General features: G+C 40.3%; 1 protein-coding gene across 1 annotated transcript in view; it reads left to right on the top strand.

Moving 5' to 3' along the window:
* The window catches only part of Creb3l2 (cAMP responsive element binding protein 3 like 2), a 109,933-nt gene that overhangs the window by 60,092 nt on the left and 28,221 nt on the right, over positions 1-21,620 (top strand). The window contains exons 2-5 of the mRNA XM_020185860.2: positions 1,578-1,794; positions 15,841-16,016; positions 17,302-17,395; positions 20,615-20,799. Coding sequence (XP_020041449.1) covers positions 1,578-1,794; positions 15,841-16,016; positions 17,302-17,395; positions 20,615-20,799 — 672 coding nt within the window. The remainder of the gene's footprint in view (positions 1-1,577; positions 1,795-15,840; positions 16,017-17,301; positions 17,396-20,614; positions 20,800-21,620) is intronic.

Genomic DNA, 21,620 nt, shown 5'->3' on the forward strand with positions numbered 1-21,620 from the left:
TTTCCCTCTTACCTTGGGCACATTTGGACGTCTAGGGACTAAAGTGGTGTAGGCAGAGGAATGGTGAGTGAAAGTGGAGTCAAGCTTCAGTGGTTGGTGACTGAAGTAAGCACAGAATCACTGAAGATAGAGATGGCTTCAATATGGAGTACCTTTGACATTTGGCAGTATTTAGAAACATTTTTGATTTCACACCTGTGGGAGTTATAATAGTATCTGGTGGGTAGATGCCAGGGATGCTGCTAAAAAAATCCAAAACACAGAAAACCCCTGCCCCTCCTTGTAAAGAATTACCTAGCCCAATATGTCAATAGTGCAGGTTGAGAAACCCTACTCTCATGTCCTCATAATATGAATATACTCTTGTCAAGGAAGCAGGTGAATGGGGCTTTGGCCCCTGTAGAGTGGAACAGTGGAACAAGGGATATAGAAATTCCAGGGATTATATATCTACTCTTCCTAAATCATGCCCATGGCATGGCAGGGGTCAGGAAGTTCATGCTATTGGAGGTTGATGGAGAATGAGAAGCAATTAAGGAGATTAATGGAAAAATGTAGAGGAACAAAGTCTAGGCAGTCAGGAGAATACAGAGAAGATGGCTGTGTGAGTCAGCTTTTATATACTCTAACAAATGCCTGAGCCAATCAACTTATAAAGAGAAAGGTTTCTTTTGCTCATACTTTTGAAGGTTTCAGTCCGTGGTTGGTTGGCTCTGTTGCTTTGGGCAAGGCAACACACCGTGGTAGTGGTGGGTCAGTGTGGGTAGGGTTGTGGCACAGCACGACTGCTCACAGTTGAGAAGTTGAGAAGTGAGAGAAAGAATGAGGAAGAGACCAGAATTCCATAACCCTCTTCAAGGGCTTGCCCCTAAGGACCAGAAAATTTCCTGCTAGGTTCCACCTTTTAAATGTTCTACCACCTCCCTGTAGCACAATGGAGTGGGGACCAAAGCTTTCATACACGATCTCTGGGAGACATTCCAGATCACAAGTATAGCATTGCCGCCAATGGTTTTGAACTTAGCTCTTCACTGTAATCACAACCTATGTTGTGAAAATACAGCATAACTTATTTAGAGGTATTACCCATGCAGAATGTGGCAGATCACTACAGCAATGACACCAAGGGAATCACACCATTCTGCGTCTACACTCATCTGCACTGCGATTCTGTCATCCTTCTCAAGATGTGGAGTCTATTTTCCCACCCCATGAGTCTGGGCTGTGAGGAACCCAGCCTGGTGCAGCTTTGTTGAGAAAAGGGCCTAAGTTTCCAGCCTCTCTAGCCCAGCCCAGTCCTCAGCCAATCTTCCACTCAAGGAGGCTCTATTAGGGAACCCAATGAAATCACTTGACCCACCTTGCCAACCAGCAGAATAGCAAGTAATAATAAATTATGGCTACTTCAAGCCACTAAACACTGAGGTGGTTTGCTAAGACAGAAATAGAAAACTGGATACTATATATATGTGACTTCCCATAATTCAGTGATCAATGTATTTGCCTTAGCATATGTGTATAGAGTAAATATCAGATGATGATTAAAAACTGAGTTCTTCTTCCTTTGTTTTTTATAGCACTTCTCAGAACTTCTGGATGAGTTTTCCCAGAACGTCTTGGGTCAGCTCCTGAATGACCCTTTCCTCTCAGAGAAGAGCGTGTCTATGGAGGTGGAGCCATCCCCGACATCCCCAGCACCTCTCATCCAAGCTGAGCACAGCTATTCCCTGTGTGAGGAGCCCCGGGCCCAGTCACCATTCACTCATGTGGCCACCAGTGACAGCTTCAATGATGGTAAAAATTCAAAGCAGGGCAACACCTGGGGTCTTGACCGATTTGATTGTAGCTACTCAAGGGGGTGGCATGTGTGCCATCTTATCATTGGTACCTACTTTAGCCACACACCTGTTCTATATAAAGCCTGGTGCTTGGGCTGTGCAGAAATGTTCAGAGACATAGGACGTGTTTCTGTACACTAGGCTGTGTATAGGGAGCTTGCTATAACTTAATGGTACTTTCTTTGACTATGTGGCTCAGTCAACAGAGAAGCCATTTGCAAATCAGGTTAACCTTTCTGGTTGATAATTTCCACTAGTCCAGTGAGTCTACTGTTTTAAAGGATTGCAGTATTTTTTTTTTCAGACAAAGGATTTTTTTGACCACTCTGGTCCATAGAAATTTATTGGTCATCCTTTTAACCCATTTCCAGAATGTGCTGCTAACCCCACATGTCTGGAATCTTGGTAAGAATTCCTAGACTTCCTGTTGGTTGCCATTTCATGCCCATCAACAATGCCATAGGTATGGTATTAGTTGAAGGTCTACTTTTTCTAGCATTAGAGATGCTGAGAAGTTTTGACCATTATTCTACAGGCCTTTAGATGGCATATGTTCAAACTTTCCAAAGCAATATATCCCTTTCTTATTGAACCGTTTTGTTTTCTTAGAGGGATAATCATCTATTTTAAGTACTTTAGTAAGTTTTATTTATTTATTTATTTTTGGTGGTACTGGGGTTTGAACTCAGGGCCTCATACTTGCTAGGCAGGTACTCTACCACTTGAGCCATTCTGCCAACTCTAGTTTTAAAGACTCTATTTTCAGTCCAGCATATTACTCCTTCATAGGAGGACCACATGGTAGGGAATGATCACTAACTTGACTTTGAGTATTCTTCTTCTCCTTTACTATGTGTGCATAGCAGCATACTTAAAAGTTGGCTCCCTACAGAACAAGTATTCATGCTCCTCTTCGTTAAAAGGCCAATGTCTCTATCTACTTCTTGAATTAAACTTAAGAAGGAGCTCCTCCTCCAATGACATTGTTAGGTCCACTATTGGCCTCTAAAAGAATAAACTCTGGAACCAGTAATACATCCTATCTTGGGACAGAGTATGTTGTGGGTGTTAACATTTTCATCTCAGATATATTCCTCCTTTGAATAGAGTTACACCAATCAATAGGCCAGAAATGGGGTCTTATGTTCTTAGTGAAAGGAATAACGTAATATGTTAGTGGATTCTTTCTTGTTTGGACCTTGCTGGAGCTTCAGTCTTATGCTCAGGCTTTGTTTGTTTTGGTTTTTGCTTTCTCCTGATGAGTTTAGGTGCATGACACTTTAATCCTTCTTTGTAGTTTGTCAGTTTTTTTCTATCTCAGATCAGAGTAGAACAAGGGGAAGCTTCTTCAGAAAGAGGAGGAAAAAGAACTGAAAAAATTTGAGGACATAGAGTCATTGTGAAGGCAAAAAGAGATGTGCTTAAAGAACTTAGAAGGGTATTTGCCGCATAGCACTTCACTAAATCAGTTTCTTTTTGCATCCCTGTGTCCTTTTCTCCTTTTTCTTCCTCCTCTTGTCTTCTTCCTCCCTCTTTTGCTTCTGCTTCTGTTTATTCTGCTTCTCCTCCTTTTCTTCTTTCTTCTCCCCTTCTCTTGCTCTCTTTGTGCTCCTTCCTCAATTTCTTTTTTTTTTTATTTTATTTTATTATTCATATGTGCATACAAGGCTTGGGTCATTTCTCCCCCCTGCCCCCACCCCCTCCCTTACCACCCACTCCGCCCCCTCCCTCTCCCCCTCACCCCCTCAATACCCAGCAGAAACTATTTTGCCCTTATTTCTAATTTTGTTGTAGAGAGAGTATAAGCAATAATAGGAAGGAACAAGGGTTTTTGCTGGTTGAGACAAGGATAGCTACACAGGGAGTTGACTCACATTAATTTCCTGTGCGTGTGTGTTACCTTCTAGGTTAATTATTTTCAATCTAACCTTGTCTCTAGTTCCTGGTCCCCTTTTCCTATTGGCCTCAGTTGCTTCCAAGGTATCTGCTTTAGTTTCTCTTTGTTAAGGGCAACAAATGCTAGCCAATTTTTTAGGTGTCTTCCCTATCCTCACCCCTCCCTTGTGTGCTCTCGCTTCCATCATGTGCCCAAAGTCCAATCCCCTTGTTGTGTTTGCCCTTGATCTAATGTCCACATATGAGGGAGAACATATGATTTTTGGTCTTTTGGGCCAGGCTAACTTCACTCAGAATGATGTTCTCCAATTCCATCCATTTACCAGCGAATGATAACATTTCGTTCTTCTTCATGGTTACATAAAATTCCATTGTGTATAGATACCACATTTTCTTAATTGGCTGTTTCCATAACTTGGCTATTGTGAATAGTGCCACAATAAACATGGGTGTGCAGGTGCCTCTGGAGTAACCTGTGTCACAGTTTTTTGGGTATATCCCCAAGAGTGGGATTGCTGGATCAAATGGTAGATCAATGTTTAGCTTTTTAAGTAGCCTCCAAATTTTTTTCCAGAGTGGTTGTACTAGTTTACATTCCCACCAACAGTGTAAGAGGGTTCCTTTTTCCCGCGTCCTCGCCAACACCTGTTGTTGGTGGTGTTGCTAATAATGGCTATTCTAACAGGGGTGAGGTGGAATCTTAGTGTGGTTTTAACTTGCTCATTTCTTTATTGGTTCATTAGTTTTGGGAGAATTTAGTTTTTTAAGTTCCCTATATATTCTGGTTATCAGTCTTTTGTCTGATGTGTAGCTGGCAAATATTTTCTCCCACTCTGTGGGTGTTCTGTTCAGTTTAGAGACCATTTCTTTTGATGAACAGAAGCTTTTTAGTTTTATTAGGTCCCATTTATCTATGCTATCTCTTAGTTGCTGTGCTGCTGGGGTTTCGTTGAGAAAGTTCTTACCTATACCTACTAACTCCAGAGTATTTCCTACTCTTTCCTCAATTTCTTAATTAAATGACTTTCTGGAATGTCACCATTTAATAGTGTCTGTTTTGACTAAATACAGTTGTCTCCCCTTATTATCATAATAAATTATATATTATTATAACAGTATACTATAAAAAAATCTAAAAACTTACAAATTGCTTTTTTTTTTTTTTTTTACAATTTTCCACTTAATATTTTTGGACCATGATTTATCTTGAGTAAATGGAACCATACAAAGCAAAACCACAGATAAGGAGTGGGGCTCATGTATTCCCCATTTCTCACTAGATGCAGGAGAGCTATAGAAACTCAACCTTCTTCTTCGTTTCACCTTAGATAAATTCAGGCAATCCCCTGTCTCTCTGCCTTAGTTTTATTATTTTAGATGTGGACTTTAGCATTTGATGCATGGTTGGACTAATTAAACATTGAGATTTCTTTCAATCTTGGGAATGGCTGTTTATAAGAAATGAACTTGCCTTTGCTTAAGATTTTCCCCATGTTCTTTTCACTGCTTTGCCTATATTATTCCTCTGTTACCTCTGTTTCTGGCTCTACTTTCTTTGTGGAGTTCATTTCCAACATCTTTTGTATTAGTTATATATTATTGTGTAATAAATCTTCCCCCAAAATTCATGATTTAGGATAATAATCATAAGTATTTATTACTTCTCCTAATTTCTGTGGGTAAGTACTTCTGGAGCAGCTCACCTTGTGGTCTGGTTCAGGATCTCTCATGAGATCTGATCTCTCAGATATTGGCAGAGGCAACAATCAGTTAAAGACTTTTCAGAGTTTGAGGGTCTACTTCCAAGGTAGCTAACTTACACAGCTGTAAATCAGTACTGGTGAATTGGTTGCTCTTTATGTGGGCTTTTCTGTGATGCAACTTGAGGGTTACCATGCCACAGTGACTGGCTTCCCCAAGAATGAGGGATCTACTACAGTCCCTTTTTCTGACCTAGTCAGGGAAATTATTCTACTGGTCACACAGAGAAGAACTGAGTCACTGTGGTGAGGGACCTGTACAAGAAAGTGAATAGCAGGAGGCAAGGATAACTGGCTGCCATCTTGGAAGCTGACTACCACACCTCTTCTCACAATGATGTCTGTCAGGTGACTTTCTTTCCTGTCTGAATTCCTTTATCCCATATTATCAGTGCCTTATAGTATTGCCATTCATTCACCAAGAAGTTCTTGAGTAGGGCACTGAAGGAAATGTAAGGAAAAAACATCTGTTCATTGCTGTCATAGAACTTATCAAGTGGGGAGGATTAGAAATGGACACACTGGTTATGAAAACTTTGAACACATGCCAATCATGATGGTTAAAGTTATGTACTGTGCAGTCACACCTTTTTTCAAATTCTTCTTCACCACTGACTAGCTGTGGGCAGATTACTTTAAGTTTTCCAACCCACAACTTCCCCCCTATGTAAAACTGGGATAATAACTACTTATGTGTTTTTGTGAGGATTTAGTATGATAATGCATTTTAATGCCTAGCCCAGGACCTGGCTAATAGTAAGGATATTGTTCTTTGCTGCAGTTGTGATTATTATTAGAATTATCTAAAACCAAGAGCTGCAAGAGGACAAGAGGACTTTGGGTGTTCAGGAAGGGTTTGTAGAGGATTTTTCAATATTTGTGTTCTGTAATGAAATGTGGTGCATACTTAGCTGTGTTCTATTTATTAATGGATTATTGTATGTTTGTTAAGTTTGTTCTTTACACGTCAGTTAGATCTAGTGAATCTGCCGTAGTTTTATAATCCCATAGAAGGCAGAGATGAGCTTAAAACAAGGAGGAGCTGGTTTCTGAGGACTGGTGAATGGAAATGTCTCTTCAAATAGAAGTTATGATACTCATATAATCAATACTCCAAGACATTATATGGTGTAAGATCTAAAAATTTTCAAGAACATTGTTAAGTATTCACTTTGTTCATATTATTTCCCTATTACAAAATCTCAGTAACTCCCCACTTTTCTCTAGGATGAACTTGACCTCGTAAGAGTGGCCTTTGAAGGTCTTTGTGGGCAGATCCGATTACCTTTTCCTGCCCTATGTCCATATGGCTCTAGCATTGGCTTTTCAATTCTGTCTCCTTTAACAACTTTTTGTCTCTCTGTGGAGTACCCTGTCATCTTCTCTGCATCCTCCTCTTACCTCCACTAGTCAAATACCCTCCTGCCTCTCAAGACTCAACCCAATCTCATTCAACATCTGACTCTTCTATCTAGAAGTCACTTTTCATTGTTTTTCCACAATACTTTCTTGGCATTTGAATAGAGATAATTACAGTTGTCCTTATATCTTCAGTCATTCATGGAGTGTTGGTCCTCTTTTTTATGTTGAACTGACTGAGGATAAGTACAGTTCTGTGTCTGGCACCTAGCATTGTGCTTGGCACTTTGAATATGTTCAATAAACATTTATTTCCTTGAATTAATTGTGTAACAGGTTATTACGAAGGAAGGTATAGACTGAGCACGTCCTGATCTGTGGTGATGACCTGATAGAAGACTCTTCCTTTGCTCCCCACACATTGCTTGCCCTATTGCATTTCTGTTTGTGCAGGTATGCTGGATGACAGTATCTGACCAGGGTTGTATTTCTTGACAGAAGTTGTCATGTATAGGATCAAGGACAATGCCAGATAGAAGTAGGTATGTTCCAAATGCTTTATAGTTCATTTTAAAATGAATTCCATAGCTATTTTTTGAGTACCTACCTTGTAGATGGGAATCAATAATGAACAGAAAATAGAAGAAGTGATAGAGAGTTTTTGGAGGTGTGAGAGAGGTGAAATTTTAATTAGGATAAACAGAGAAGTTCTTATATTAAAGGTGACATAAGCAAAGAGCAGCAGAAGTGGAGGGAAAAAAAACCACATGTATGTCTCAGGAAGAGGCTTCTAGGAAGAGGGAACAGCAGGCACAAAAGTCCTGTAGCAGAAGTGTGACAAGAATATATGGATACCCATATTGTACTGAAACAGTTAAGGTCTGTGAAGGAGTCAGCTATTCAGCAGCCTTGCTGTTCTAGAATATACAGATTGGAGCTGGCCTACTCTAACTTGGCAGACTAACTTCTCCTTCAATTCCACATGTATGTTTTGAGCTCCTACTCTCTGACCAGCACTGCTGAGATCCTAGTGGGACACAATAGTGAAACTTAGACCATGTTTATAAGAAGCTCTGTGTCTGGTAAAAAAAAATGCCATGTACCCAAATACCCTATTAGGAAGAATGTGAACAATGTCCCAAGAGGAAATTAAACTATAGAAGTTCCCAGGAGAGAGAGAGAACGCCCATTAAGTATTACAGGAAAAATTGCATGAATGAGGTACAATTTCAGTTGGATCTTGGAGCACTGCCTAGAGTTAGTTCCATTGGAGATGAATGGAGGGACACAGATGGAGGACAGAGGGCTAGGACACTGATTCTTTTGAAACAAGATCCCTGGGGAAATGATAGCAAATGAGACATGGGCAAAAGTTCAGAATTCCTTCCTCCATGATGTCACTAGTTTTTAGTTTTTGTTCTAGTCAATTTAAATGCAATGTTGAAAGGAATCATGGGTGCATCTATGCTAATAGTTTAGTGTGCAGAGAAATAATCAGCATATCTTTTCCAGGAAGCTTTTCTTATCATGAGGCCAAAGCACACACTGTTCAGTTCCCCCTACTCACACCTTGTTCTATTTGTAGATCCTGTGTTGTGACAGGCTGTGCTGGTAAACTGCTGAGAAGAGGCATGCCGTTTACAAACAATTTCTAGTTCATAGTTCACGCTTGTGAAAGTATCAATATTTTCTCTGAGCAAAAGCTACTTTACTATACCAGCATAGGTATTTTTATAAGTAGATGAGAACTAATATGAGGTAGTAACTGATTGAGATGTATGATATCAAAGTTCAGTGAATGAAGGGACAACTTACTCAGTAAGGCCTCATCTAGGTCTTGGATTCAGTTGTTGAGTTTTGATGATGGGCAAATGTTTGGGAACAGAATTAGTTTATTCATTTGAATACCAATTTGCATCCCCTTTAAAGGTTGGGGAAACCTATCCCTCTTAAGTCCTAGTGCTCTGTTAGAGCAGATAACCTCCTAATAAAGAGTATGCCTGTTCTTTAGGCAACATAAATATGTAGCATTTAAGAAGAGCTATTTCCATTAACTCTGATGTCCTTATCTCTTGATAGTAGCCTAAGCAAAGTAGAAGTCCTTGCCTGAGTGACAGTGAGTGGTTTTTCATTATACTTGGGAAAGCCAGTGACTCAGCTCTCTTGTCCAGTTTTACTTAGATCAAATACAATTCTTTTGTAATTGTGTCTAAGCCTGAAAAAAAGCACACAGTTAAGTAGAGGCTTAGTTCATTAGAATTTTTCTTCTTTCTCCCTCTTTTCCACCTCCTTCCCTTTTCTCTTTCTCACTCCTACCAAAACTCCTGTTCTTTTTTTCCTTTTTCTTTCTTCACTGTCTCTCTCCTTACTTTCTCTCCTTTCTTTCCCCCTCCCTGCCTGAACCCCGGGGCAGTCATAAAGGACAGATGTAGATGTGTGTTTTCCTATCATTCTATCATGGACCTCAGATGGAATATGGATCCCTGAAACCGAAATTTGGGGCTATCTATACTTACTAACTTTTCTGATGAGAGGCTTTGTAACTTTCTTTAGGTTTTCAAAATATTCTTTGACCAAAAAAAGTTAAGAAACACTGGTCCAAGATTATATAGGAGTCATCTGTTTTGGCGATGACTTTGACAGCAGTCTTTTCTGAAACACTAGAGCCAAAGAGCTTCATGTGGATCAGTAACCACAGCAGCCAAGCCTAGGAATGTGGGCTCACCCTTCACAACCACTGAAGAGACAGCCTCTACCCGCTTGTCCATCCCTCCCTGTGGTCAGCACTCACAACCAGATGCCAAGTGTTCTACAAAAAAAAGTAGAAGTGAAAAGGAAAAAAAAAGTGCAGAGGTTACAAGAGATAAGCAGAAATATCCCAGTAAAATGTTTGTGGATATTTTTATGCTTTGAGAAATGAAACCTTGTACTTGAATGACTAAGTCCTGTGCCTTTCCCTGTGAAAGCTATCATTATTAGTACTAGATTTTCATCCTGTTGCTCTGTAATTACACTGGGATTCTGGAGTCAGGCATGGTGGTACATGCCTGTAATCCTAGTTCTCAGGAGGCTGAGATAGCAGGATCATGGGTTCCAGGCCAACCTGGTTGACATACCAAGAACCTGTATCAAAACACCAAAACAAAATAAAAACAATAAATTGGGATGCTGGTGTGTTGGTCATCTTTCTGTTACTGTAACAAATACCTGAGATAATCAATTTATAAAGAGCAGTTTCATTTCAGCTTACATTTCTGGAGGTTTGGTGCATGATGAATTTGACTCATTGCCTTGGGCAAGGCAGCGCATCTTGGCAGAAGTGAGTGGTGGAATAAAACTGCTCACTTCATGGCCAGAAAGTTAAAAACAGAAAGAGAGAGTGATCAGGGTCCCTTAATCCCTTCAAGGATACCCTCCCAATGACCTAACTTTAAGAGGTCACACCTCTTAAAGTTTCTGCCACCTCCCAGTAATACCAAGCTGGGGACCAAGCCTTCAATACATGGGCCTTGGGGAGACATTTAAGATTTAGACTATAGTACTAGCTGTACATTTGTTTTATTCTTTAATTTCAGTGTTCTTCCTGAAGAAGAAACTTTATAGTGCTAGACTAGGGCAAACAGAGAGAACTGAACATGGTCCCTATCCTCCAAGATGGTATAGGAAGAAATTTTTAAAAAGACGAATAGAATATCAAAGACCTTAGCATAAGGTCGGAGGTGGTCTGGTCAGACTAGCGTCAGCAGAAGTCCAGGCAACTCTATTTGGACTTTATTAAGAGGCTTGCTATGGCTGCTCCGGGTTTATAGAGGATGGGCCAGGGACATAAGTAGTAACCATCTTCCTCACAATGAGTCTTTTGAGGCTTCTTTGACTTGCATGGGGCCAGGGATGACTGGGTGGGCTAACTTTGTATGGATACTCCAAACTTACAGAGCTATTTTCAGAGGTAGGAATGAAAGCAGTCATCTGTGAGCTAAAGGTGAGCAGATGGTACTGTTGTGAAGTCACATTGAGGCAAATGGGACAGGCTGGAGGAGGGCAAGGACTCAGGGTTTGATCACTTTGGGATAGGAAGCAGGGCACAGCAAAGGGGTATGGTGTGTTTTGGAGAACTGAAGGAGAGAATAATGGCTTGTGGTTAACCTTGCAAGTGTAGGGAAGATGTATATAGATACAGTTATCCAGGGAGAAACAGGAAGTTGTGTAATAGGGATGACAGAGAAAGCATGGATTTTGAAATGATTAGAGACACCAGCAAAAGGATTAGCACAGGGTAGAGTGTGCTGGGAAAATGGTAAGAATGAGTCATAGGTGACTTGGATTTCTGCTGTGCAGTGTTGGAGGGATCTTGATGTTGACGTATTACCAGGAAGTGGGACCCAAAAGAAGTCACAGAGATGAGATGAAAAGCTGTATCTTCATCACATTTAGTGACAAAAGCATCTCTTGAGTCACCTTAAGAGGGGGTAAGTTCCGGGGAGGAAAAGGAAGATGTGTTCCACAGCTACATACAAACTGAGTCCTCTGCCCTGAGTAGGCTGAAGAAAGAACCTAGTTGAAAAGAATGATGCTTCCCTTAAAAAAATACAATAAAATTGTCTGCCTAGCCATTGAAATGTTAGAATGGTGTAAGAAAGAATTGCTTACCACTATCTAGTATTAAAATTACTTTGAATACTCATGAATGAGAGCTATATCTTCAATGAAGAAAAAGAAAATGTCCATGAGTTTTATGCATATGTGTGCACTAAGCAAATCTTTAGAAATCATTCATTTTTTTCCAGATATTTATTTGGTTCATGCTGTAAATAGTATCCCATAGGAGAACCTGAGATGTTAAAAGGACAATAATGTTAATCCCTAGAGTCAAACTGTATGGATCTGAGTATGTGCTGTGCCAATGAATAATAGTGTGAACTTGGGTGAGTAGATTAACTCTTGCATCTCACTTTCCTGTTTAAAATGAGAATACTTATAAAACTTACCTCATGACATTGCTGAAGGGATGAAATGAGTAAATACTTATTGAGCACTTAGAACAGTGCCTGTCAATTTGTAAGCACTGAATAAGTGTTAGCTATTATTATCATCTTTATGTGGATTAAATACATAATTTAAGGTACTCAGGAAGGGGACAATGGATAGTCTTCTTGCAAGTGTTGGGCTGAAGATTCAGTGTGACACTACCCAGTTGAAAGAATTCTTGCCCTGCCACCCCCTCCCGGTTTCTAGAATCCAGCCATGGCATTTTTTTTTCTTTAAGAGACTTTTATAGGAAAATTGGTGAAGATTTGTCAATATTTGAAAATATTCAAGGGGCAAACAAGTCAAACTCTGAAGGATTTAGATGGAGCATACATTTTTAATTTACAAAATCTCTTAAATGATAAATGGATATATATATGTGTATGTGTATATATCTATATCTATATCTATCTGTCTATCTATCTATATATATATATAATGAACTTTTATCATATAGGTTGTACTGGCACCATGTCCTTTCTCTCTTTAAGAATGTATATCATTGTCTTTTTCTACATTATGTGTGTGTATAGATGGATGGATGGATAGATAGACAGACATAGTGCCAATTTCAATTCAAGATTTACTCTTTTTTTTTCACTCTCTCTATCCTAGGAATCAGCATCTTTTCAGGCAGTATCTAGCAGTGTGGATGGAAATGATCAGTGGTCTATATTTTGGTTTTGCCATGGCATTGGCTTTGAGATTCTGTTCTTTTTATTCTCCCCAGGCACTTGATGTTATGGTAATCTTAGTATCTAGCCACATTGCTGATGGCTTCTTCATTTTTGCTCTTGGATGTAAAGGACTCATTCCCTACCATGAGACAGTAGATTGTTTTCATTTATTTGCTGATAGCTAAGGGTGAGGCTGAGGAGATATTGTTTGAGTTTAGCCTTTGATAGGAAGTGTTTAAATCATATGATATGGGGTTGTTTTCACACTGCATAGTATTCACTGCTAAAATTAATGAGTGATGTTTTGCATCTGAAATGAAACTTAAAAGGTATGTAAACACAATTCAGGAAAAACTTTTTTTTAACTTGGAGTTTTGGGATTTGGGGATTAAAGAATACAGTGTGCCTACTGACTCTTGCTTTTGTAGTTTAGCCAGTTACTCCAATAGCTAAGGATGGTTCTAATTTTAAGCCTTGATGGCCTTCCAATCTTTATGCTAATAAAATTAAATTACAAAAACAAGGTGTGCATAAACTGTAATGTCTACTCCTCTACTGCACCCTTCGTTAGCACCCTGCTTCATAGGTTACATTTGTCATACTGTATTTTCTGATTTGATATTTATTTCCACTGGGGACAAAGAACAAACTACCATTGGAATGCTGTTCTAACCTAGACTTTTTCCTTAATATTACATACCTTTCCTTTGTTATTAAAGTAACAAAGGGAAATGTAATATTAAAAATATTAAAAATGTAATATTAATGTTTTACATAAATGTTCCACTGTTTGGCTATACTATAGTTGACTTAACCTTTCTTATTCTTTAATGTTTTGTTTATTTTCAGTGTTTTGTGATTATAAGTAATGACTGACTGAGCACATTTAAGCATGAATCTTTATCTACACGTTAAACTGTTCACATCATGGGGAGAATATTGGGGGAACTTAGCAATCTGGGATCTGCTCCTCATTTGCAGTGTGATCAGGATTTGTCTTCTGTAAAATGACAGTATCAACAGCATTGCCACAAAAGAAAAGAAAAGAAAGAAAAGCTCAGGGAAGTAGAGGCAGCTGCCTCTCACATGGAAGAGCTGAACTTGAACTTCTCACTTGGAAGACTTCTTTAGTCTTTGAGAGAGAGGTTTCCTTTTGCAGTTCAGTTATCATCCCTTGCTCTGCAGTCCTTTTTCTCCAATAGAGCAGTGATTACATTTATGTTTTTAAATAGCACTGTAGGAGACTGAATGTTAAGAACATATACTGTCCTGACCTGTTTTATAAATGTGAGTACACGCTGAGAATGGTTTTGCTAGGTTGGAAGAACTGATTTCATTACCTATCTTCATTTTGATCTTATAATTTCATATTTTCTTTTTACATTTCTTTTTGGTTTTTGTTTGTCTTGTGCATTCAGTTGGATCATAGTCATCTTAATTGCATCATTGGGGGATCTGGCCTTATCTCACAATTTCCTGGTGATTGCATGGAACTGTTTTCTCAGGGATGCTCCCTTACTGTTCCTTTCATTATGCACTGAAGTGATATTTCTTCTTGCTATCTCAATTCCAGCCTTGCAGGGGATAAATATTGCTTAATTTTACAGACTGTAAGTGTTGATTTCAAGAAGCAGAGGCATCAGCGTTTCACTGCTAAATGAAGGAAGTATGGTCTATGTTCTCTGTGCTTCTCCATTCCTTCCTGAACTCTGCCCTAAGTGTGTCTTCCTTGCTGTGGACAGTCTTCTGGTTCCTAACCTCCTTATGGAGGGGTGGTAGTTGGTTTTCGGCCCCTGGTCCAAATACTTCCTTAAGCTGAGCTTGGCGCCCATCTGGCCAGCGGAATTCTGTGTCAAGCCCAGTGTGGTCTCCCTCCTCTAGCCACCATCAAAAGGTCCTTTGTTCCCTCTCAGCCCCTCTTTGGCCAGGGTGTTGCCCTCACCCTATGACAGAAATCCCCCCATCACACCATGTGCTCAGAGCTTTATAGAATTCGATCTAAAAGCAAAACACCACATTGTGAATGGGAACCTAACCTTTTCTGTGTTTGAAGGAAGTAGCTTATGAAACGTAATTTTAATCAGAGTAAACTTTAGCTTTGGGCTACTGTTCCCTCCCTTCCCTTTACCCAGAACAATTCTGAAAGATTTTCGTGTACCTTTTAATAAGGAAACTGGAGTCAAATTACTGAGTCAATTTCATAATATGAACACCTTTTGTCTACCCACCTCACCCCAGTAATGGGTGCCTGGACAGGTGGGGAGGTGTTTAAACATTTTCACAAAGTGGAGGAACAGGTCTTTGCTTTATTTATGTCTGATTTTAGTAAAAGTGGTATCAGGTGAGGAATGTGGACTCTGGAAACCACTGTCTGTCTTTTCTTGTTCTCTTTCCAGCCTCTTTGGCTTTCCTCTGCTGTTGCCTCCCCGCTTTTCCAGGGCTGGGCTGAAATATTAGCCCTGAAGTAATTTGGTGGAGCTTAAGCTTCCAGAAGAATGTACATGTGGTGATAGAGGTGCTCCAGCTGAACTGTCTTGCTGCTGGTCTCTCCTCTGGCCCAGTGATAATCATGAAAACCTGTTCACAAGACAAGATGCAGACTCAACAAGACCCATCTCTTTCCTTGGTTGAATGTTCTGTCCATTTCAGTAAAGGGCAGATGCTTGTTACAAACTCTGAAGTTCCCCCCCAAAGAAAGTCTCTGGAAATTTAGGTTGGTTTTAAGGCATGAGTGGGAAAACAAGATAAAAACTAGAGAGTCTGACCAAAAACAAAAACAAAAAAAGAAAGAAAACAACAAATAACTGTCTGCTGGGGTGAAGCAGAGGTCCTTTGTCCTAACACCTTGGTTGCCAACCATTTGTCTCTTTTCTTATTTTTAACTGTGCTTATTTATTTTTGAGTAGATAGCACATTCACTTGGTTTGAAAACCAAAAAGCCTAAGTCATTACACATTGAAAATCCTCTTTCTCATTCTGTTCCCCATCTACTTAGCCTCTTTCTTGCTCCGCCCAGGAAGCCAGGTTTCTTCCTTTCATGTGTAATCCTTCCAGAGTCTCTTTAGGCATTTCCCATGCAGGCATACATAAATATAGCTTCTTATTTACCATTCATGTCTTCATCCATTTATCTCCTTGCACATACTCACTTTATCTCTTTTTATTCTCCTGTCAATAATCCTTTGTTTGAGTTTTGTTCTAGGAGGAAGGATAGTGGTCATTAGTTTTACTAATGCTGGTACCCTGAACAAGGTCCCATGTGTGCTTGTCTTTTTCCCACAGAGGAGGTAGAAAGTGAGAAGTGGTACCTGTCAACGGACTTTCCTTCAGCAACCATCAAGACAGAGCCGATCACCGAGGAGCCACCCCCAGGACTTGTTCCTTCTGTCACTTTGACCATCACAGCCATTTCCACCCCTTTTGAAAAGGAAGAACCCATCCTGGAAATGAATACTGGGGTATATTCAATTTTCTTCCACACTGGATCAAAAGATAATAGATCTTCATACTCCAATAAGGCGTTTAGTAGCTGTAAATATTTCAGGGTGCATAGCCATGCATGTGTGTAGGCATGTGTGCATTGAATATATGAAGAATATGCTGATTGGTGTCAGCATTGATTATATCACAACCTTCAAAGGCATTGTCCAGAAAAATTAGTAGCAAAATTTATTTCATTTTTCTTTGATCACTGTTACAAAATTATAAATACAGATGAATATTCATGCTAAAAAAAAAATTCCCATGGCATTGACTTTTAAGCCTGTGGGAAGAGAGTGGTTAACATGATGGTATAATCCATGCCTTATGGTGCCATGGGGCTATGGGGCACTGGTGTATGTGTCATATTTTACTTTCCTAATACACTGCTGAGTTGCCCTTACCCAATTCAGGAATCAGCTAACTACGGGTTCATATTGGGATATCCGTGGAAAGCATAAGAAATGAGAAATCTCTTCTTTGCTTAAATCTATGACTACAACAAGCAGCATTTAATTCTACTGTACTTTCTTTCAGGTTATTTCTAATGTCTGACAGTGGACCAGAATCATGCTTATGTATCTTCTGGTCCTAGCTTTTTTAGTTCACAGCCTCAGGTTTTAAACAGTGACTCCGGCAGCATTCATCAAATCACATCTCCTGTCCCTGAAATGTTAACACAAACACATTGCTGCCTCCTTATTAGGTAGATGTGGGATGGTAGGCAGAACACCTATTAGTTAGTTCCTTGCTCCATAAGATTTTAGTTTATTTGATTTTTAAGCATGTATGTAATTAATGTAGTTCAGGTTCATGGCCCCTCTCTCTGTGTGTGAGCAGGATAACCATTCATCCCTCTGATATTTCATGGTTAGATGTCATCAGTTGTTAGGAGCCTGGAAAGAAAGAATGTGGCTTGGTACACACAGTTCCCACCACAGGACAAACTGGAAGTCTGTGATCCTGTAAAATGTTACCAGAATATTTTGTGATAAAATGCCTTTAAATTCCCACAAAAAAACAACTGAAAGAAGCAATGATAAGTGAATTCTTGGGCTTTTAACTGTAGAGTTCTGAGGTCCCATCAGCCATAATGCCAGGCTTGGCAGAGAGAAGAAGGTTAAGAATTAGGAGAGAAGCAGCCTACACCCTGCTGTACTGAAGAGGTAGGGCTGGCCAGAGAGAAAGACATAGATGACAGATAGCTCTTCCTTTTTTATTCAAGGCTGGTTTTAAAACTCATGTTTGAAATTCTTCCTTCAGGTTGACTCTTCGTGCCACACCGAGACCATTATACCTAGGATTAAGCTGGAGCCCCATGAAGTGGATCAGTTCCTAAACTTCTCTCCTAAAGAAGGTGAGTGCACTTGCCCAGTGTTCCTTCCTTTACCCCAGGTGGTCTGAGTCTGCAGAGGAGCAGAACATGGGCAAGAAGGCTGGATTCTTGGCACCACAGGTGTCACATGCTTTATGGAATAGCTCTCTTCTTAAAAATCTGATTCCAAATAAACATTTTGAAAGCTAAATATTATTCCCTCTATATGCACATGCCTAATTTCCAGCCCAATGTTAGTGCACTTTGACTCCTAGCCAGTAGGGTTTTTCAGATCCTTTATTGACCACTGTGATGTGGATACAGATGAGACCCCACTGTCCTTCTGTCCTCCTGATGTGAACCTGCTACAGTCCCATACATATAGAGCAGTACAAAGTGGCACTTGCTTAGTTAAAACAACGCAAGTTTCAACCTTTTATAAAGTGAATTCATACTTTATCTGCTCAGAATGCAGTGTTCTTAAATGTTGCCTTTGTATGAAAACAGTTGTAAGGAGCCCTCTTCCCATTGATGTTCATGGCCTCTGATTATGTGTCTTTTGGGGATTCTTGCCATCTGTTTAGAATTAAAGTCATCCTTAAAGTTTTCATTCTTGACATTAGTTTCTTTCTGACCTCCCTGTTTGTTCTCCTGTGACATCCATCACTGGGCTGCTGAACACAGCCCCTGAGCCTTGGGGAGTCTAGGAGATCCCTCTGTGTCCTGTCTATGCACATGCTTCTGCACAGATCCTGCTCTTGTTGGTTCTTTGCCTTTGTTCGTGACATCACCACCCTTTTTATTTACACTTTCAATATGTGTTTGAAGTATAGTTCATTGTGTGGTCAACAAACAAGAAATTAGTGAATAAATAGTCATAGAAAAGGTATGTGTGCTACAGTATATAAATGTGCAAATGTTATATATGAACAATTGTCATGGAAGTATAAACTAGCTTCATTCCTTTAGGAAATAACTCAGAATTTGATTTGTGACCTTTAGTCAGAGTTGGCTTTTTATTTGCCTTTACCATGGGTAAAGAAAGTATTAAAACTTTAAAATTAATATTATTGCCCAGCCTCTATATTGAGACATCATTGTTTGGCATTGAGTGATAAACATGAGTGCCTTCCAGCTTTATAATGTGCTTTGAAGCAATTCCTTTCATTATTATGGTGCTAGTTATTACCATCCAATGCATTCTGTTCTGTAAATTTATGCTATGATTTAAAAAAAAAAAAGGGTTCTGAAAGTATTGTGACTCTTACAATGGTGGCTTCAGAATCCAGAGTCACTGGAGGAGAAATGTTTCAAGAATCAAGAAAATATTATCCTGGATAAAGAGAGATAAAGGAATTGAATATCCTTGAATGCATCAGAGTTTCTAGGCAGAGTAGTCTGCTGTCTGTAGCTCTTCCAGTAATCCAAGAACAGCATTTCAAGTGATTAGAAATCAGATACTGATGATGCACCTTAGCCAGATGGGCAGCTTTCCATAAGTGGGGAGGACAGGATAGGTTCAAGTTTGCTTCACTGGCTCTTCCTATCATCCTGTTTCTGTCTTCTGTGGGGTACCCCCTGCTTGGAAAAGAGCATAGTATTAGAATAACTTGGCCCGTGTCAAATGAGAGGCACAGGGGAGTTCCAGGTACTGTTGTTAGTTATTGGAACTGTAACAGCACAGAGGGACAGGAAGCTGGAGCCCCTTATAGCATAGTCAGCTTTCTGGATTTTTGTTGTTGTTACTGTTTTTTAATCATAAAGTACTATGTGTTCATAGTATTGAGAAAACCTTGCTTGACACTCAGAGAATACCTGTGTTCTAGCTAAGCACATGCCTAGTTAAGGTGCACACTTACGTCCTTGGCTGCCTGCACCTGCTGGCAGAAGTGTTGGGAATTGAGTAGATAGGATTATCACAGAATATTCTTTGGGAAATTCTACAGGCATACAGAATTTCAAGGGAATTCTTTGGCAAGACTTTGGTGAGAAAAAAGGGAAAGAGAAGGCATCTAGAAAATAAAAGTAGGATATTGAAAAAAGAGAGAAGAGAGGGAGGAAAGGGAGAGAGAAGTGTGCTGGTGATGTGGGGAAAGCAGGGTGGTGACTACCTGCTGAGAGGGATATCACCTGTTGTGACGTCTGATATTGAGGTCTTTTCACATCACATTAATGGCTGCCTCGTTGATGCCCATCATCTCGTAGGCAGCCTTGGGCCAGGTCCTTTTTCTCAGGTCAGTAGTTTGATTCAGAAAGGCTCTTTTCCATCAATAGCATCATGGTCAGCTTCAATTTGAAAACAGGAAGGGAAAGGTGAGAAAAAGTGCCAAGGCCTCACAGTGGCCTCAAGCACTCCTCTGCTGAGTCACCTAGCTGTGTCCAGGCACCCAGGCATTCTGCCCACCCAAAGCTGCTGCACTAAGGGCTCTGTTGTCCCGGGGCTCCAGCAGGGGTGTGGAGTGAGGGGCTCCCAAAGTTATCTCACTTACCCTGATAACAGTGGCCAGCACAACGAAATATTATTCATCCAGTGTTCAGAAAAAGAGGGAGGGAGTCCTGAATGCAACTTTGTCTAGGTGAAACTCAGATGGGTTCTTCCTGGCCTATCATCATGCCCTTGAGGAAAGGCTTTGGAGGAAAAGGCACCTTGTACCCCCATTTATGTTTCCCATGTCTACTCATCTATCTAAAGGTGGGCTTATTATTTTCTGAATGAAGAATGCCTGGCCTGATGCCCAAGGGCCCTATTAGGCACATTCCTGTAGAAACAAAGGAGCTTTTCTCCAAGGAGGCCACAAAGGCTCTCAGGTTTGCTCATTTTTAAAAGGTTTTTTTTAAAGTGCATTCTACATTAACATGTTTTATAAATCCAGCTATCTAAAAAAGAATACAGTGAAAAATCTTGTCAACAGCTTATCCTAATCACCCCAAATTTCCCCCTGCCTGCCCTGGCTCACCCTTTTATTAGTGTCTGTCTACTTCCAGCGTTTCATTATTCTAAGGCAAGCAAACAAGTATCCATTCTCTTTCCTTTCTTGCACAAAAGGAGGACTACTATATACACTGCCATGCACCTGGTCTCCCTCCCCGTCCCTGACTGAGCAAGGCACCTTGGTGATCTTGCCAGGTCACCTCATGGAGAGTCCTCACTCTGTTCATCTGTCCTCAGCTACCCGTGTGGATGAACATAGTGTGTTTAACCAGCCCCCAAGTCCTGCTTTGCCTCTCTGTGGTGGATGAAATGCACTTTCTTTCCTTCAGCCTCCGTGGACCACCTGCACTTACCACCAACCCCTCCCAGCAGTCACAGCAGTGACTCTGAGGGCAGCCTGAGCCCCAACCCACGCCTGCACCCCTTTGGCCTGCCTCAGACCCACAGTCCTGCCAGAGCTGTGCCCCGGGCCCCCTCCGCCCTGTCCACTTCTCCTCTCCTCACAGCTCCTCATGTAAGTATTTGTTGGACCTTTCTGGAGAGATGTGAGCCCTTTTTACTTTTGTATTGAGGTTTCTATTTAATGGCTAAATGGCTTTGACTGTTATGTGTTGCTATGATATCCAAGACTTGGTAAATTATAATAAAAAGGTTTATTTTGGCTCATAGTTCTGGAGGTAGGAGAGTCTCAAAGCAAGGTGCTGGCGTCTGCTTAGCCTCTGGGGATGGCCACATGCTGTTCCATGCATGGTGGAAAAGTAGGGGTAGCAGGAGGGTGCAGAAGGATCATATGTGCAAGAATGAGACAGAGGGGAGGCTGACCTGCTCTGTAACAGCCCACTGTCATGGTAACTAATCTTGGAAGACCTAACTCACTCCCGTGAGAAAGGCATTATTCCTCCTTATAGCCTAATCACCTCCTACCCAGCCTCAACATGAGTATGGTGGGGACACACTGTATTCAAGACATAGCACTAAAGAGAGGAACAACAACCCTAAATAACATTTTTAAACAACTGCCAATAAGTCTCACCTTGCCACTATCGTTCTCTTCCTTTTCATAGACACACAATCAACTTTTATTCCTGTCTTTATTTTACAGAGCTGTAAGAATGAATTTTTCTTTTTCCTTAAAAATTATACCATAAATATTTACCATTAATTTAGGTGGTTCTTATGACATGTAATAGGAAATGCTTTTCATATTTTAGATAAGCAATCGTGGGTGAACTTAAACATCTCTCTGAGATTAAATTTTTTGATGCCTAAAGTTCAAAAACATAGCTTAACCTTTTTGTAATGTGTGGGCTGACTTTTACCTAACTCAGGACTCAG

The sequence above is a fragment of the Castor canadensis genome, chromosome 2, assembly GCF_047511655.1.
Source record: "Castor canadensis chromosome 2, mCasCan1.hap1v2, whole genome shotgun sequence".
In the NCBI taxonomy this organism is placed as follows: Eukaryota; Metazoa; Chordata; class Mammalia; order Rodentia; family Castoridae; genus Castor; species Castor canadensis.